General features: G+C 43.6%; 1 protein-coding gene and 1 pseudogene across 1 annotated transcript in view; one reads left to right on the top strand and one right to left on the bottom strand.

Annotated features, from left to right (window-relative positions):
- The window catches only part of ANXA2 (annexin A2), a 48,817-nt gene that overhangs the window by 14,689 nt on the left and 14,141 nt on the right, over window positions 1-19,987 (bottom strand). The window contains exons 3-4 of the mRNA XM_010598019.3: window positions 19,401-19,500; window positions 2,844-2,938 (exon numbers count right to left, since the gene is read on the bottom strand). Coding sequence (XP_010596321.1) covers window positions 2,844-2,938; window positions 19,401-19,500 — 195 coding nt within the window. The remainder of the gene's footprint in view (window positions 1-2,843; window positions 2,939-19,400; window positions 19,501-19,987) is intronic.
- On the top strand, window positions 7,026-8,256 carry LOC111752863 (U6 snRNA-associated Sm-like protein LSm5; annotated as a pseudogene).

The following is a 19,987-nucleotide window of genomic DNA, read 5'->3' as shown; positions in this document are numbered from 1 at the left end:
CAAAGAGAATCTTCTCGATTCACTCAGAGGTGGCAAGAGTGTTGGAAATGAAATGGATCTTAGAAATCATCTGGCCCGATCCTTCAGCCACCTGCTTTCTCCAGCTGCCCGATGCCCTAGTAACACATAGCTCTTACAGTGGGATTTTAAAAGCAACACCTCCTGATTATACTACCAATTTTCCAATTTAGAATTTTCAGGTTAGCTAATTCCAAACTCAGCCTACACTTGACACTGCCCTCTACCATTCTCAACCCCTAAACTTTGCTCACACCTCAAATAGCACTTGGGGACCTACTGATTTCTTCCAGTTCTTAGGGAAGTAAGTAGAAGTTAGAAACTCCTTAGGGGCAAATTCAAATTCCTGTTTCTCATAATGCCTGGCACAGGGCTCCACACTTAACAGAAGCTCCAGAAACATCCGATAAATAGACATAACCTATGTGGAGAGACCTTGCATATGGCATCTGCCTCAACGTGAAAGAAACATAAAACCAGTCCTCTCTGCCAGCCCCTCCCTCCAAGCTTCTTGTTGTTAGGTGCCATTGAATCGGTTTCAACTCACGGCAACCTGATAGGACTGAGTAGAACTACCCCATAGGGTTTCCAAAGAGTGCCTGGTAGATTCAAACTGCCAACCTTTTGGTTAGCCGCGTAGCTCTTTACCACTGTGCCACCAGGGCTCCCTCTCCAAGCGTTTCACCTTGAAATCTAGGCAGCCGTGTTCCATTTGGAAACCCTGGTGGCGTAGTGGTTAAGAGCTACGGCTGCTAACCAAAGGGTCAGCAGTTCAAACCCATCAGGTGCTCCTTGGAAACTCTATGGGGCGGTTCTACTCTGTCCTATAGGGTCACTATGAGTCGGAATCAACTCGAGGGCAACGGGTTTGGTTTTTGGTTTGGTGTTCCACTTCTCTAAAGCTGCTCTGTAATACAGGACTTTCTGTATCTTGCAGAGAGCTCATTTGAAACAATAAGATTCTGCTCCCAATGTTTCCTTTAGAAAGTCCCTCAGGTGGTTTAGGTATCTTCCTGTAAAAGATGACAATGTTCCTTGACCCCAGGCTGAGGGGCGTCAAGGATCAGTAGGACAGTGAGCTGTCCCTGTCCCTAGCCAGAAAGGGCACTGAACCGTGCATGAATCTTCCTTCCAAGAGGCTATGTGGGAGCTTTGTTTACCATCTATCTAATGTGAAATCAAGATCGAGACTCCTGTATTTGAGTATACATCCATAAGCTCAAGTGTGTCAAAGACCACACTCTGTAAGTGACAAGTGAAGGAGTGATTACAGGTATATTATCAGAGGTGGGCCTTCTACTCCAACTGGGACTCGGCTCTGCCAGCTCTCAGATCCTCCTGGGAAGCAGTAGAAAGGATGCACTCCCCTGGTGTCTCACTACAGAAGATTAATACAAGGCTAGTTGGAAGAGGAATGTTAACACATGTGGGTTGACAGAAGGCAGACGCTCTCCTATTTATGTCCTCTTTGACTGTTTCGAAGGGGGAGCTGTATCAGGGCTTGACCTACAACTACCAGGATCCTGGTGGTCCTGTCAGACCCAAAGGCAGAAACATCTCAGGCAGGACCAGAATCCTTCCAGCTCACCTCCACTGTGACTACCAGTGAAAAGCCTAAGTCAAGAGGGAGCTGCAGGAAGCCACGCTTACGGCACCATCCAAGAATAAATCAAAAGTTTTATATAACAAGAAGTTAAAAATAAAGCAGCAAGTCCCTAAAAATAAAATATCCTAACACTGTGACAAAATAAAGGATGAATAAGCACTGTGATGTTCCTTAACCACTAGTGGACAAGCAAGGGAAGAACACACAAAGCCTCTTTAAATAGGGGAAACATGGCACATTGAAGATAACCTGGTAGACCAAATCAGCTACCAACAATGCTCTCAAGTATTCAAGTGTGTATTTTAAGAATAAGAGGAGTGTGTCAGGATCAATACCCAGTGGGGTTAAGTGTCCGAAGATGAAATTACAGGTATCTTATCAAAAGTCAGTAGAGGTCACAAAGATAAAATGAGTTGCTACATGTAGGGAGCTTACCACGGTATCTGGTACAAAGCAAGTACTCAACAAATGTTACTTGTAGTGGGTTAATGGTGACCCCCAAAAGATATGTCCCTGTCCTAACCCCAGCATCTGTGAACGTGACCTTATTTGGAAAAAGGGTCTTTGCAGATGTAATTAAGTTAAGGATCTCGAGATGAGATCATCCTGGATTATCTAAGCGGGCCCTAAATCCAGTGTTGAGTGCCTTTATATAAAACCATGGGAAGATGCAGGTACAGACTGATGTTATGTAGCCATAAGCCAAGGAAGGAACTCTGGGAGCCACCAGAAGCAGACAAGACAAGGAAGGATTCTCCCCTAGGTTCCTTCAGAAGGAGTGCAGCCCTGCCAAAGCCTTAATTTCAGACTTCTGGCCTCCAGAACTGAGAGAATACATTTCTGTTGTCGTAAGCCACCCAGTTAGTGGTACTTTGTCACAGCAGCCCTAAGAAACGAATACAGTACCTGTTGTTGTTGTTGTCCCTATTCCTTCTAACTTTCTTCTCCCAGAACTGTTCCCTCCATGCATTCCGGGTTGGAGGAGGGTGTTGCCTTCATGTGTGAGCCCCCAACAAGCACTCCAGGGGCCAGGTGTGTGTGAGAAGTAACCCTTGCCAAGAGGCAAGAGGAAAACCTTGGGTAACCAAGTGTTCCAGAAGGCTCTTGCTGGTGACACAGTATCTTTTCCATACGAGCCAGAACTCATGAGACAAAAAGGCAATGGCCAAGGAAATTAAATTCAACAAGGAATGCCCTCCATCCCCAGAACCACCCGTACCTTCTTGGTCCTCCTCTGGTAGGCGAAGGCAATGTCCTGTCTCTGCGCATTGCTGCGGTTGGTCAAAATGTTGACAATGGTGACCTCATCCACACCTATGGAAATACAATTTGTGAACAGTTACTCAACCACTTGCTGTAGTACGTTGTTTAAGTAGAATTTTCCAAGCTGAAATTCCTACACCATTTTCCAAACCGAAATACTTTCTACAGTCAGCACCCTCCACCCACGTGTATACCTTCTTTTTCCTTTTTCCTGACAGCCTCAAACCTAAAGGGAACTTTTAAACATTTGTATTAAAAAAAAAAAAAACTATTTTATTCATAAATTGGTTTCTGGAATCAACTGTAGGAGGTGCATTTGTGGAGCTCTGGCAGTCAGATGGAACAACAAAGATTTAGTAGGATTTTAAATGAAGGTCCCCAATTTGCCATTTAAGTGGGATTTAATAGACAGTAACTGCAGACTGAATTAATAGAGACAATTATTTATATTTATTGCAGGATTACAGCTACATAAGCATCTAGGTGTAATTTCTATAATTATAGAAACTGTCATGACAAATGAGTCAGATTTAATGTGGCAGTTGTATTTTAATAGCATAATTGATTAATACAATCATACCTATTGAAGACTAAATTGTTCTGTAAGGAAAATATACGTTCCACTGCTTTTAATCTTCAATAGGCAATTTTAGTAATCAATTTTGCAACTTTATTAAAAAGAGTAAGCATTTTAATCTAAATTAAATCTAAATTGGGAGTTTTGAAGTGCCACCAAAATACTTTAGTACCTATTTTAATTGGAACATGTGTATTTACAAAGATAAGCAATGTCTTCTGGCATCTGGAAGTTTCCAATTTTATACTTGAAATACTCCCAACATGCCATTTAACTTAAGAAAGCACAATTTTAAGAATTCAGAGTGTGAAAGGTCTCTCTCCCGGCTGATGATGAACTTTGTCTAATAAAGGAAGAGTCTTTGCCGTAACTGGATATGTAATTTTGGGGTAAGACAGCAGAATTGCTTGGCCTACAAGTTCACACACAAACTGTGAACAGTCTTTCTCTCAAGACTCCTTAAGGAAATCAGAGGGGTCCCGTAAGAAATAGCAAGGTTGGAATCATGGTGCTTTGAGGCAAAGGCAACGAGCAGACTGACAGAAAACATCTCCTGAATTCTCAAGCGTGTTAGAAAGAACAAAAAGCATAAGGTTAGAATTTCTGGGTATAAAAATAAATAACACTTCAGAGTTAACTGCAGCTTCTATTTTAACTTCAGCTCCGATTTTTAGAGTTGCCAACGTAAACACAAGAGCCCAACTGCTATATAAGAGATTGCTTCAAAGATGCTTATTTCAGCCCTGAAACCACCTACAGGGCAGTTCTACTCTATCACATGGGGTTACTATGAGTTGGAATCAACTTGACAGTGCCTAACAACAACTTTACATTAGGAAAATCGCTGTTTATAAAGGTGTTTTTTCCTTCTACTTAACTTTATTGCTCCAATCTAAAAATACTGAAGAATCTCAACACAATACAATTATATCCTGTAACCCTAATTCTAATATTTCCCTTTATCAAAAAATAAAGGGAAAATGTGTCGAATAAAAAGACGTTGGTGAAATAAATGTTCCTTTGTCCGTATAACAGTATACTATGCAGCCAGTTAAAATGATGGTTTAAGGTATTGACATGGAAAAACGTCAATTCACAATACACTGCTAAGTAAAAAGATAGCTCGCAAAGCACTGCACGGATATAACCCCGTTCCTGTAAAACGCCAACACACATAAAACATATAGAAGCCTTACATGAAAAACTTAACACCGATCATCTGAGAGGTGTGATTATGGATAATTAAAAATATTTTTAAATCATCTATGCTTTCCACAGGAGTCCCTGGGTGGTACAAACGATTAACATGCTCAGCTGCTAACCAAAAAGTTGAAGGTTCAAGTCTACCCAGAGATGCCTCAGGTGAAAGGTCTGTCAATCCACTTCCAAAAAACTCAGCCATTGAAGACCCTACAGAGCAGAGCTCTGCTCTGACACACGTGGGGTCTCCATGAGTCAGAGCTGACCGATGGCCACCGGTTGTTTTCATACTTTCAACGTTCACCATAATGACCACATACAGGGTCTCTTAATTACAACGAAAGACACGCAGCTTCCTATATTGATCTAGAATCAACTAGTGACTTCACCTCAAGAGATTCCAGCGTAGTTTTAAATATTTTATCTAGAATAAAACACACTATGCATTAAAATTAGGAACTGCATAGACCATATTTTTATGCAAATAACACGCACCTTCTACATTTGTTTGCCAGTAGTCCAAGCGGAGTCATGGTTTTTCCCACCATCTAGATAAGGAGAGATCTGGGCGGTTTTCCTTTATTTTCCAACAAGTTGGTCTTCACAAGAGGGCCCCCTGCGCCCCTGATCTCACACCAATGAAATCCACCCTCTTGGTACAGTCACTGCTCCCTTGGAGCGCTGACAGGTATAATCGAGTTCTAACTTCCCTTTAGTTTCACTCCGACATGGGCAAGATGGATTTCTCCACAGACCCCTTAAGTTTATGAGGCTACTTCAGTGGACGTGGGTCTGGGCATGTGTAAGTGTGAGCCCACCCAGACATATACTTTCCCCCTTTTCTTTCTGTCTCAAAAATTCTATGGCTCTAACTATATTAAGGAGCCCTGATAGCACAATGGTTAAGTGTTTAGCTGCTAACCAAAAGGTGGCTCCATGGGAGAAAGACCTGGAAATCTGCTCCTGTAAAGATTACAGCCTAGAAAAACCCTATAGGGCTGTTCTACTCTGTCACATGGGGTCACTATGAACTGAAATCGACTCAACAGCACCTAACAACATGTTAGAAAAACCACTGTTTATAAGGTGTTTTTGCCTTGTACTTTATTACCCAAATCTAAAAATGCCAAAGGACCTCAACAAAATACAACTATATCCTCTAACCTCAATTCTAAAATCTCCTGAAATCAATTTAGGGGCCCCTGACTTGAATGCATACCAGAAACAGAGACCCATAAAAAACGATTCTTTCTTGGAAACAAATGTAAAGTTTATGTTTGTGCCAGAATGTGATCCCTGGCCAACCTGCATTAGAATCCCACAGTCCCCTGGGCCCCACCTGAGACCTACTCGTTAAGACTTTCTAGGGCTTGGGGCCCAGGAAGCAGTATTTCAACAAGCTCTCTGGTGATGACTGAAAGGCATAACTGTGGCTGGGGAAGGCAAAGGTCTTCACAAATCCACCGAAACAGGTCCATCAGCTGCTTCTGTGAGGTGCAGAGTCTACTACAATCTTAGGGAAAGTCCCAGGGAAGAGGCAGCACCTAACAAGAGCTCATTCCACAAAACACCGTGCAATCCCAAGCTCTCTGTCAACAAAACAGCTCTTTGCCTTTTCTTCCACAGCAGCTAGATGTTAAGCATCCAGCTAGCAGAGTCAGAATTCAATCCAATTATTGGAAATCCCCATAAATAGCTTGGGGTGGTTAACCTGAATCTCACCTGGGAGGCTGAAGTCTAAAGGAATCTAAGTGTATTTCACCTAAATGATTTACCAAGCAAACAGCCTGCTGAGATGCAGCATCTCAAGTGCTGGGAGACTTTCCAAGTGAACAATCTGATCCAGTCCACAAATGCTGACTCCAGAAACTACAGAGAAATTAAATGGAGGCTCTTTCTGCAAGTGGAAGGTCCCCAGACCCTGTCCTCCATCAGCTATTTCTCCCAAGCCCATTGTCTGCATGTTTCAAACTGAACTGGAAAAAGGACAAAATCGTGGGGCCCAGGATCAATGGCCTAGTCTAACCCACTTAAGACATAAATCTGCTCACTCCTAAGTCATAACACCAGAAGGCATGCACTGCCAGTGGGATATAACCTTCTTATCTTCAGAACACTGCTGCTTCCTCACCACCCGCCACCATGTCTGGTGAGGCGGCTTGTTCCTGTGGAAACAGCTTGGTACAGGTGGAAGCTGCCAGGTCACGCGGTCACTCACCACTTCTGCCCAGGATGCAGCTGAAGGATGAGGACGGGCCACTCAGCTACCTGTGTCAGCACAATTATTGTCAGCAATGGCAGACTGCCAGCGCTACAAAAGCTCTGAATCTAACGCAGTTCCTGACAGCAGGCACAGACGCCCAGGAGAGGAGATGCTGCCTCTCTGGATTTGCACTTGCAGATACTCACATTCCAGCACACAGGGAAGTGTTTGCTGTGGGGGGGTGGGGAGCAGGGGCTACAATAAACTGCAAAAGCATAGAGAATGCAACCAACCTGGATAATGCTTCCTTTGCCTATTCCATTCCATTCTCTTCTGTTCCATAGAGACGGTCACAAAGTAATATAAGTAAAGGCCCACACTGGGAAGAGTGGTGGGGGGGGGTGGTCCCCACAGAATGACGGTAAGAACTCAGCAAACTCTGTTACCCAGGCAGATTTAAAAATTTTTCTTTTAAAATTCTAATAAGAGACTTCCAGCGTAGCCATGGCTAACGCTACCACCAACCCATGATAGCTGTGGCTGCTAGAGTTTGTGGACAAGTATACAGGACCAAGAACTCACATTGTGATGAAGAGTGATGAGAAAATTGTTGGCTTCTAGGTTTTGATGACTTTGTCAATATGGTATTGGAAGACGTTACTGAGTTTGAAATCACAGCAGAAGGAAGAAGGATTACTAAATTAGATGAGGTTTTGCTAAATGGAAATAATAGAACGGTGCTTGGTCCTGGAGGAGAAGGCCCTGAAGTATGGGTGGGTGTTCTTGACTTACGCTAGCTTGTTTTGTTCTATAAAGGCAACGAAATCGATTTTTTTTTTAACTTTTTAATCTTGAGATTCTATAGCAGTAACATTCCTGTTAAAAGGAAATGCTTTGAAGATGCATTGTAAATGCCTTTTTTTGTTAAGTTAATCATGATTACCTTAGAAAAAGAAGAGTAAACAATTTGCTGTTTGAAGACTAAAACAAAGGCTATTTTGGTAAAAAAATAACAGAAGTTAAAACGGTTTTTGAGATTGTTGAGGAACTGAGATACACATTTATCTGGGTGGCGCAAATGGTTTGCCCTTGACTATAACCTAAAGGTCAGCAGTTGGAACCCACCCAGTGCGCCACAGAAGGCCTGGAGGTCTATTCCCGTAAAGGTGACAGCCAGGAAAACCCTGTGGAGCAGCTCTGCTCTGTAACACATGAGATCTCCATGAGTCGGAATCAACTCTATGGCAACGGGTTTGGTTTTGCTTCATGGAAAACGGCATAATGGGATTTTGAAGCATTTGCTCCTTGAATGAAAACAGTCAGCTAATCCAATCGGCTATCCACAAAAATGTTTTTTTCAACAGTTGGGTCTGATGGGGTGTGCAGAAAGGCCAGCCAGTGTTCTAAATGCTAGCCAGCCTGAAACAGTGACTTTGCTAAGTGAATGGTGCCGGAAGCCCCACCAACAGTGGAGCTCAAGCAGAAAACTCTGGGGTCCCAGGCCCCGTACCACCCTCAGTATTTTTAAAGTGTAAAGAACACATTTCCTGTCTAAGATAATGGCTGAGTCCAAAACCACAAAATCAGTCTCCTGGAGATTGCTCCTCCTCTCTGCGGTGGAAATCCCGAGTCAGATCCCCAGACTGGCAGTCCACGGAAAATGTGTATCTTCACTGTCCGTGGCAAAGAACCAGCAGGCCGTCCTGAATGGGATGCTGACTTACTTCTGCCAAGGCACTCTGACAGCACAAAGAGAACAGACTCCATTTGTGTGTGCTGAGGGGCTGAGGGGGCCTGGGAGTGGAGGCTAACTTGTTGGAAAGTCAAGGAAAACTGCCCAGATCCTCTCCTTATCTACTCACAGGAATGGCTATGACTCTGCTTAGATTAATAACTGAGTACATCAGTACCGAACCTCAGAAGAAAATCACCTTTACAGCAAGTGGTCAGAGGCACACCACACAGACAGGAGAGGGCCACAGACCCATGGGCGTGTCATTGTGGACATATTTTATTTATTAAAATACTGAGAAACATTTGCTGAATACCTACTATGTGCCACGTGCAAATGGTTAAGCACTCAGCTGCTAGCCGAAAGGTTAGAGGTTGGAGTCCACCCAGAGACACCTTGGAAGAAAGTCCTGGCAATCTACTTCCGAAAAATTGGCTGCTGAAAACCCTAGAGAGTACAGTTCTACTTTCACACACCTGGGGTTGCCATTAGTAGGAATCAACTTGACTGCTACTGGTCTTTTGGTTTTACTACATGTCAGGCGTTTTACTAAGTACTTTATAGATACTCGATCATTAAATTCACACCACACCCCTCAGAGATGGCTGTTAAGTCACCCCTGTACTACCCGGCAACATAAACCTGTTTCTGAACCAAGTCTAGCAATCTTTTTCCAACATTCTTTTTATTGCGCTACAAATAGTCTTTCCAGTTTCCTTTTAAATCAGCCTTACCTCAATGAGTTAAGTCTTTGACACCTATCCATCCTATATTTATATGAGTCATGCTTTTAATTTTTGACATCAGACTTTGACACTCCTCAATCTAGTTCCAAAAAAGAAGTTGGGATAGTGATTGTGTCTACATGTGTATATAATTAGACTTCCTATACAGTTCCAAACATACACTGAATAATCTGCAGCTAATAATTTGCCACCCAGTAACAATTCACAGCCACTGAAGAGATAACCCAACAGTTACGAATTGAATTGTGCCCCCCAAAAAGTTATGCTGAAGTTCTAACACTCGTACCTATAATATGACCCTGTTTGGAAATAGAGGTTTTCTTTCATGTTAATGAGGTCATATCTGAGAAGGGTGGGTCCTACACCTAATCACTTCTGAGTGGTGTCTTAGAAAATGAGCAGAATATAGACAGAGATACACAAACACAGGAAGATGTCACAGATGCATCTGTAAGCAGCAAAGGAACCCCAAGGACTGCCAGCAGTCAGCAGAAACTGGGAGAGAGGCCTGACCTGGCTGAGACCCTCATCTGGATTTTCACCTTCAGAACTGTGAGTGAATAAATGTCTTCTTTAAAGCCACCCATGTGTGGTAATTTTTGTTATGGCAGCACTACGAAACTAAGACACCAACTGAAGTTTTTTCAACAGAAAGAGCTAGAAGACTTTCCTCTGGAGAGAGCCATTAATAACTTGGCAGGAGAGGGGCAGTCCCTCACAACAAGCTTCCTATACCAACACGTCATCCACCTACTGGGTGTGATCTTAGGGAAAATAAGCCCCTTCCTTTCCTCCTCCCCCACACACCACTGCTCTGAAGCATCTTCCCCACAGTTAGCCATGGTGCTGTCTGGCCCGGAATGCCTGTTATGGGAGCTACCCCTCTGGACCATTCAGCAGAAGCTGGACCTCTCACCAGGAGAGACACCTCTGGGTAGGTGGCAGATGCAAAGAGAGACACCTGGATAAGTGGGGGCGACAAATGTGCTATAGAAACCGTGTGAAACTCAGTCCCTATGGCTTGATTTCTCACCCTGTAAATCAGAGATAATGATCATACTTCTTTTACAGGGATGCAGAAAAGATGGCTGAGCTAATGATCAGGAACGGGTCTACAGCTTTCACAAAGCTTCTCTGTCGCAGGCCTACCCCTGTGTACATTCAATTAAAAAAAAATTTTTTTTTCCCCATTTTGGCAAATGTATATACAGCCAAAGATACACCATTTCAACAATTTCTACATGCACAATTCAGTGATGCTGGCTACATTTGTGCTACCACACTTGCTATCCTTTTCCAAATTATTCTACCATTATTGTCTTAAACTCACTGCCGCCTAAGCTCCTCATCTAACCTTTCTAGTTGCCATAGTCATTTTGATCCCAACCTAGATAATTCTTTAAAATAGCATGATGCTCAAAGCAGATGAATGCATTCTATTTTCGGTCTATGAAAATATAATGCACAGAGGAGGATGGGAAACACTTTTGTCATTAGCACATTAGTTTACTGGTCCAGCCATGGGATAAACCCCGCCAGCTGCCTGTGGGTGATGGGGTAAAAACTCAGCACCACCTGCGGTGGGAAGAGACTAGGGAACAGGGTGTCTCTCCCAGCTCTGGCACAGACAGAGGACATGGCCCGATTCAGGGAAAGGCTGGCTTCACCAAGTGCCAAGGAAGGAGGTTTGGCCCAGAAAACAAATTTCTTGTTTCCATTTTGTTCTGATCTCACCTCAGCCAGGTCCCTTAAAAAGGATTTAAGGTGTAATCTATGTAATCCCATTAGATACTTGAATAATCTAGACCCCTGTCAGCCTTCCATACATAAAATTTTATTTCTTAAATATTCTATATGGCTTGCAGGAAAACACAAAACAGGCCACCACTCAAGATTCAAATCAAATCAAATGGTGAATGAAGGAATACTCAGAGAATGTAAGTACCATTTGGGGCACTGCTTCTCCATCAACCTCATAAGACAGTAAACAAAAATATCTGAACAGATGCAATAAAAGCCAGCAAGCCCACCCTCCACTCAACTGACCATGGAGAAGTTACTATTTATCGTCTTAGCATTGTTGACACCATTAAGAGGCCCTGGATGACACAAATGGGTAAGCGCTGGACTACTAACCAAAGGGTTGGGGGTTCAAACCCAACTAGAAGCGCCTCGGAAGAATAGCCTGGTGATCTGTTTCCAAAAGGAAACCCCTATGGAGCAGTTCTACTCTGCACACATGTGAGCAACCCCACAGCAGCTAAGAACACCACTTCTCTTGGCCCTGGCTGACGCTGCTGCTTGGGTTTCCTCAGGGAAAAGAGGTAACAGTTTTTACAAAAAAGAAAAAGGTTGAGAAGAGGCAAGTGACGAAAACTGACACCTACAACTAGACAGGCATCAGGGACTCCTTCACCCTGTTTTACAGGCCACCTGGCTTGGGTGTGGCACTTACACAGCCACATAGACAAGTACTGTGAGGGAGAATATCCGTGTCTGCAGAATAAAGGTGACTCAGCCCTGGCCTCTCTTTGCCCCCAGCACTGCTGTTAAGAGGAGAACTTGGTCTAAAGTAAATTTCCACACAAAGTGGGGGGGCCTCAGCACCTGGAAGCCTTCTGTTCCCTTCTGTGAGCACGCGCCCTCTGGGGGTGAGAAGGCCCAGGGCTGCCTGAGTCACGGAGGCCCTTCTCACAGGCACTCTCTCACCCACACCTCGGGCTTCCTGTTGGTCTCTCTCCTCACCTCCCATCCCTACAGGGAAGATTCTACACTTAGAGGGGAGAGGTCACTTCTCAGTGCCAGTCTGCCTTCTGGCAGCCTCAAGAGAAGATATTTCTAACTGCTGTGCTCAGGTGAATATGCCTGCAGGTGGTCAGGTGACACCAAAAATACACACCCTGGCTTGCTTCTCCCTGGCGTGGAAAGTTGGTCTTTTGGCCACGCAGGGAATCTTGAGCGGTTCCATTTTAAAAGTACAAGGGAAAAACGTGCTAAAACTTGCCGCAGCTATGCTTCTATACTTGTGCTTTGGGGGGGTGGGGGACAATCCGCTTTTTGATTCCCTTCCGGAGAACACAAATACTGCTAAAATCAAAAGTGGCAATAATAACAGGGCTACTCATTACCGTCCCTCCCCACGGAGAGACCAAAGCTGTACCAGCTTATTGGCACTTACACTGACTCTGGAGTTGTGCTAATTACCATCTATTTTATGTAGTCTAGATTCATCCTTTTCTAATTTAGCTGACTTTCCTTTCTAGTTATTTAGACCCATATGGTAAACCATTCACAGCTGTGTTGTACCCTCCACAGTGTATATTTAACCCAAGGCCAATCTAGACCAAGAAACTCCTACAGATTTAGGTCTCAGAAGCCTCTCGCTAATTAAGCAATACTACTACTTTTGCGTGGCTTTACTTGGCTTCTAAGTAGACACAAATTAAGGTAAGTAATTGCATGGACACAAAACAATCGTGCATTTGGTCTAGGTAACACAGTCAAGAAATACTGAGATTCCTTCAAACTGGAATCTAAAAACAAAGCAGTCTTATGAGAATGGGCTACATTCATTTAGCTTCTGGAGCTTTCCTTGCTGCCTCATCACCATGTGTCTGCACCTGCATCCCCACTCACCTGTGTTCTGCTATCTGTGTCCCTGTAACTACTACTTGGGTTAAACGTTTATGTCTTCACAGGGTTCTGTGAGCCTGGGCGTTAAAAATGGTTAATGAAAATAAAGTGCTTGCCCTCAAGGAGCTCACGATCTAGTAGGAGAGACAAGTCCACAGGTCAATTGTTGTAACACAACATGACGAGAGCTACAAGTGAATATGTAACATATTGTGAGCACACAGACCAAGGAAGAGTTGATTCTGCCTCCTCAGAGAAAGCTTGGGAAAGGGCCTGTGCAAAGGCTTAGCCTGTGGAGTGAATGGGAGGAAGCTGTCTGGATGCTGGAAGTGGGGAGGTATCGCCAGCACCCTCTTGAAAGAGCAAAGGCAGAGAGCAACCTTCTTTTTGAAGCACTGAACACAGCCTGGAAATGGAGCTAAGAGAATCTGAATGGGATGAGGCAGGGAGGCCTACTAAATGACAGGTGCCATACCAGCCCAGGTGAGAGATGTTAGGGCTGAGGAGAAGGGATGGACAAGAGCTGCTTCAGGGACCTTCTGGCCAGCATAGGCAGAGCCAGCTCACAGACCTCTGCCCAGCTCTTCCCCGTCTAGCATTTGATGCCAGCTCTCACCTGCTCCTGTTTATATCCTAGTGTTTAAAGGCAACTGACCGACTAACCCTCTGCCACAGGTGGCTTGCTCGCAGCTCTCCTTCCTGAAAGTGCACAGACACCAGGGAAGTCAATGGAACATCACCTGGAGCCAGTGAGGAATGTCGCAGCCCCCTCTGCCATTGGCAAGCAACCAGGCGTGTATACACATGCTGCTTTTGTGTTGAGAGAAGGAGACCCAGATAGTCATCTTTTCAGGATCCACTGGCTTTTGTTTGAATCAGCATTTCAGGTTTATGCTTTCTTTCCTTTGATGTCAAGGAAAGACCAATTACCTGGCATCATGTCATCATTTCTAAGTGTTCTGAAAAAGAGCTTGAGGTGGGAGTGGGGTGAAGGTGTGGCTCAAGCTGCTTAATTACACTGAAGGTAGAAAGCATTCTAAAGAGGAAGGTAAGATCTCAGTTAGCTAATTTTTAAAAATGATGTAGTTATCTGAACAATAGCAAGGGGAAGGAGAAAGGAATAAAAGGGCTCTTGCTTTTCCCAACTAATGTGACCGCATTATTGCCTTCTGCATACATGTCATCATAGAAAATTTGGAAAATATACTGAAAGCACAATAAAGAATGAATTACCTATAATTCTAGTAATAATCATTTAATATTATCTTTTGATGTAAAAAAGTTGTCTGTAATCATACCCTATATACTCTTTTATATCCATTTTACCAAGCAACTAACAAATTTAAGGTGAATGGATGTTAAAATGAGTGAAATCCTAGACTAGGAGTGTGCAAACTATGGCCTGTGGCCCAAATCTAGCTGGCTGTATGTGTTTGTAAATAAAGTTTTATTTGAACACAGCCACACCCATTCATTCACCTGCTATTTATGGTTGCTTTCCTGCTATCATGCCAAAGTTGAGTAGTTGCTTAGGAACGAGACCATAGAACATGCAAAGTCTAAAATATTTAGGATTTGGCCCTTTACGTAAAAAATTTGCTGACCTCTGTTCCAGATAATAACAGCTTAGATGCCAATTTTTTTTTTTTGTTACGAAAAGCAAAGTTAATATATCCTAATGTCTTAGGACTAGGCTGAACTGTGTCTTTAGAGTTTTATCCAACTTAAAAAGATCTATCTCCTAGTTCTCATTAGGTAAAGATCCAAAATATTACAAATTGTTGAGGCTAACTTGAATCTTGGATGACCTGCCCGACAGAAACAATAGCCTCAGAAGCTTTATAAACAAGCACACCTCTTCTGGTTTATTTTTCTATCAGCAATTACTAACTACCTCTCAGTATGAATTAGGGTGGCAGAGAAATCATAAAGCTGGCCTGCTTCTAAAAACAATAGAGCCATATCCTGGAAAATGATGGTTCAAATATATATCTTTTTTTTTTCTTATAAAAGTATTACATGTTCAGAGTAATAATTTGGAAAATAAACAATAGCCCAAAGAAAAAAAAAATCCCCCCCAGTCCTATTCACCCCCCCAAAAATCATGGTTAACTTATAGGTGTATTTCTTCCAGTGTTCTCCTCTGAACCGTTTTTTTAAAAACACAGCTAACATCTTTGGGGTAATAAGAATGCCTAACTTATAGGCCTGCTGTAAGGATTCAATGAGATAATTCATTTAAAGAGTTTAGAATATCTGGTACACAGCAAGTGCTCAATAAATGATATCTACTACTAGACTCTGTATACCTAAAATTTGCACCCTGATTGGTTACTTATATTTTAACATACTAATTTTCCTGAGTTGGAATTGACTCCATGGCAACAGGTTTTTTTTTTTTTTTTTGGTTTGATTTCCATGTTATTAAAAACTGTTCATACTGGTGCTGATGGGTACAGGGTTTCTTCTTGGATGATGAAAATGTTCTCAAATTTATTGTGCTGGTGGTGACACAGCTCTGTGAATATGCTAAAAACCACTGCTGTTGTTGTCTTATGCCGTGGAGTCGATTCCGACTCATATCGACCTTATAGGACAGAGTGGAACTGCCCCATAGGGTTTCCAAGGAATGGTTGGTTAGCAGCCAAGCTCTTAACCACTACACCACCAGGGCTCAAAAAAAAAAAAAAAAAAAAACCACTTGTAATGATCAGTTCATACAGGTAAGTTGTATAGTATGTAAATTGTATCTCTAAAAAGTGTTCATAAACTACTTCTTACGTCTACATGACAGACATTTTATAGAGATTCTCTGTAACAGAATAAATCAAAAAAACTAAACTCACTGGAGTCGAGTTGATTCTAACATAGTGACACCACAGGGCAGAGTAGAACTGCCCCATAGGGTTTCCAAGGAGTCGCTGGTGGATTCCAACTGCCGACCTTTTGGTTAGCAGCCGAGGTCCTAACCACTACCTCACCAGGGCTAGGCACCAAAAAATGAATTAATTTTTAAAAAGTGGCCCTGAGTGTCTCTCACTGGACATTAAGTCTGGAAGAGAAGGGTAGCAAAAGCTGGATCACAAACGCAAAATGCATCAGATATCAATAAGATTGTAGCTAGAAAATGTTTTTCCTGCCTCAAAATAACTCCAGGCAAAGAAAAAAGCCCAGTCCTAACAAGTGGGTGGTGTAGCATGGCGGTATTTAAGAACACAGGCCTGGGGTAGACAGAGCTGTGTTCAAATCCCAATCCCAAACAAACCTGAGAGACCCGGAGCTTGTTGCCACCGATCTTGTCACCCGTAAGTTGGGCATGATCGGGCACCACTTCAGAAGGTTAACTTGAAGTTCACCTAGGAGAACCGTTTCTGAAGTGTCTGGTGCAAGTCTGTTCAAACCACTCAGTGATGACACTGATGACCTCAGATGTTTTGAACCAAACTGGGATGCAAGAATTAAAACCTTAGCCCTCCAGACATTTCTGCTTAGAAACTGCAGTATCAACCCACCAACTCAGAAAGGGCCTGGAGGTATTTTTATTACCATGGGACTTTCAGTTATGACCAGAGTTCATTTGCGCAATCTTTACATTCCAGCTTGCTAAAAGCCTTCTCAGGCAGGGACAAAAAAGAAGGCTTTGTCCCTGGCCTGATGAGTTAACTGTTAAACTTGAGTGTGTTTCTAAATGGCAAGTTGGGAAACCACAGGAATTCAGGCACACCCAAACAGTGAGATAGGGTGAATTTTAGGAAAGTGGAGAGCTTGTGTGTGTGTTAGGATATTTTGAGCACGGTCTACATGCCAGGAGCCATGCTTACTGCTTCATCCTTTACTTCATTTAATCTTCACAATAACCCTGTCAGGTGGGTATCAGATTACCCCACTTAATTCAGAACATCAGCCAATGAAAACCCTGTGGATCACAATGGTCTGATCTGCAACCCATCACCGGGTGGTGCAGGACCAGGCAGCATGTCGTTCCATTGTGCGTGGGGATACCATAGTTGGGGGCTGACTGGATGGCAGGCAACGTCAACACAGGTAAGGAAACTGAGGCTTAGCACAGCTAGGTATTTTTCTGGAGTCAGGTAACATGTATGTGGCAGAGCCAGGATTTGAACCCAGACTCACAAATACCAAAAAAACAAACCCAGTGCCGTCGAGTCGATTCCGACTCATAGCGACTCTATAGGACAGAGTAGAACTGCCCCACAGAGTTTCCAAGAAGTGCCTGGTGGATTCGAACCACCGACCCTTTGGTTAGCAGCTGTAGCACTTAACCACTACACCACCAGAGTTTCCACAGATTTACACATACTCTCGTCCAAAAGAGCCACTAAGTAGACAGGACTGTAGTGAGACGAGCCCTCCGGATTTAGTTTTATTTTGTGATTAGTGTAATTTTCTGATCAACCCCCTGATTTGCCAACAAGGATAGTCATTTAAAAGCACTGAAAAAAGATGACTTTTTAACGGTCTAATTTGAACGCTTCCTTATTCTCCATTCAGCTGTCCAGGCTGCCATCCTGGAGGGGGGGGGTCCACTGTGTCCAGATAGAACATAAGGCTGTTATGAAGCACAGGATGCAAGCCCTGAGCCCTGTCATATTCACAGGATGTAAAGGGATCTTTACATTTTCCTACTTGTCTCTGAAAATGAAGTCACTCGGTTTCTCCAAGGGTTATAGGAAAAGTGACCATGTAATGTATCCTCCAAAATAAGAGAGTTCTGAGAGAGAAAGGAGCTGCTGTTAGTAAATGGGTCAGGCATAGACTAGGACATATGAAGCCCAGGGGGTGCAGTGGTTAAGAGCTACGGCTGCTAGGCTGCTAACCAAAAGGTCAGCAGTGCGAATCCACCAGCTGCTCCCTGGAAACCCTACAGGGCAGCTCTACTCTGTCCTATAGGGTCACTATGAGTCAGGATCGGCTCGACAACAATGGGTTTTTTTGTTGTTGTTGTTTAGTTTTAGGTTCCCACATCAACCTAGTTGGGAGTCCTGGTCTTTCAGTGAGCTATATATGGATTCTATACATGGGTCAGTCATTTGGAAGCCCTGGGTGCTGGGTGGTACAAATTATTGATGAGCTCTGCTGGTAACCAAAAGGCTGGAGGTTTTTGTCCACCCAGAGGCTCTTAGGAAGAAAGGCCTGGAGATCTGCTTCTGAAAAATCAGCCACTGAAAATCCTATGGAGCACAGTACTATTCTGACACACATGGGGTCACCATGAGTCAGAGTGACTTGGCAAACAACCGGTTTACTGGTCAGTAATTTAAAACACTCTGCTTAAAAAAAAAAATACTCTGCTTAGAAGAGACAAATGGTGCCCAGGCAGTGGGATGAGTCAGCAGCTGCTCTCACTGCAGGGTCACCTCTGCGTCTCCATCGAACCTTCTAGCGAAAGGAAGTGCTTTGTCCAAAAAGGAAAAAAAATGTGGTTGGGTCACCAGGTTCACGACAATAACAGCAACATTTCCAGGGACTTGGGGGATGGAGCAACCCCGAGGATATGTGCTTGGCGAACATCATCCAGGAGTTTGCTTGAGCTACTTCTGTACACACCAAAGACAACCTGATGACCCGAGCTAGTGCTTGCTCAACTCCAGCCAATTATATGCTTCATTCGCCTTGTTTCAAAAGGGCGGCGACAGGACTGCTCATTCAGGCCCCAAGGCTAAGGAGCGGCATAGCTTGTAGGTTAAAAAAAAGTCCTAATTTTTCACTCATTAGGTCAGTCTAAGAGCAAAGCAGTAAAATTTCCCAGCATTTTTTTTTCAACAAACATAATAATATTCAAGGACATTTGGAATGAGAGAGGCCCTTAGGGATCATGTGACCCAACTTTTTCCTTCTAGAAGAGAGACTGAAGCCTCAAAAGGAAGGGCCCATCCGAAAGCACACACCCCTGGGGTCGGGCCTCCTGGCTCCTAGCCTCTGCCTACTTCCATTTTATTACGCTATTTGGATAAAATACTTTCTCACATTTCAGATCTTCTTCTATCCCAGGAAGGAACACCTCAGTGGTGCAAATGGTTAACGTGCTCAGCTGCTAACCAAAAGGTTGGCAGTCTGAGTTCACCCAGAGGTGCCTTGGAAGAAATACCCAGAGATCTGCTTCCGAAAAATCAGCCACTGAAAACCCTGTGGAGCGCAGTTCTACCCTGACATACATGGGGTCGTCATGAGTCAGAGTTGACTCACGGTAACTGGCTGGTTCTATCTCAAGAGGAGAAGGAGGGAGGGACACGGAGAGAAAGGAAGAAGGAAGGTGTGAGTGAGGTACATCAGGATCCACTCAATTAAAGTTCTATGACAATTTCAAATGACCAACGTGCGGCTATTTGAGGGAGAATGAAGAGGTGACTAAAAACACCTTAGTCAGGCGCTGACAAGAGGAGAACAAATGTATCGCCTACCTTTGGTCTTGATGGCCGTTTCAATGTTCAAAGCATCACGCTCGGCATCAAAGTTGGTATAGGCTTTGACCGACCCGTACGCACTTGGGGGTGCAGAGTGCTAAGGGTGAAAGACAAGCACACACAAATAATGCACATTTAAGGTCCGCATGTTCAAAAAACAATTCCTAAAATAAAATGTTTTCCCATTGTTTCTTTTAATTCATTCTTACACTAGGTAACTAGAAAATCTACAAGTATATATTTCTAGTTTTATCTTTTCGTGGAAGCTGAAAAGCTGAGGACTTGAAACCACTGATTTATTCCAGAAGGAAGGCTTTGAAGAGCATTAAACTGGGATGGCCAGAGTTGGAAACAAGCTGAAAATGTGGAAATGCCAGAGTGACAAGTGAGTTTGGCCAAGTTTTTGCCACAGGCACTTGAATTTCCACTGGGCCTGTATTGCTAAGCTTACAATTCTTTAAAAAGCCAATGTAAAATGTTTGCCGGCTTGTCCCTGACCATCCAGGTAGGCGAGGAGCAGCATCTTCCTTCTTCCTCTGCCGTGGCCTGTGGGGCACCAAGGTGGTCTGGTCCGACGGCTCACA

Source organism: Loxodonta africana, chromosome 13, assembly GCF_030014295.1.
Source record: "Loxodonta africana isolate mLoxAfr1 chromosome 13, mLoxAfr1.hap2, whole genome shotgun sequence".
Taxonomy (NCBI): domain Eukaryota; kingdom Metazoa; phylum Chordata; class Mammalia; order Proboscidea; family Elephantidae; genus Loxodonta; species Loxodonta africana.
This window is presented reverse-complemented; position numbering and strand designations above follow the sequence as displayed.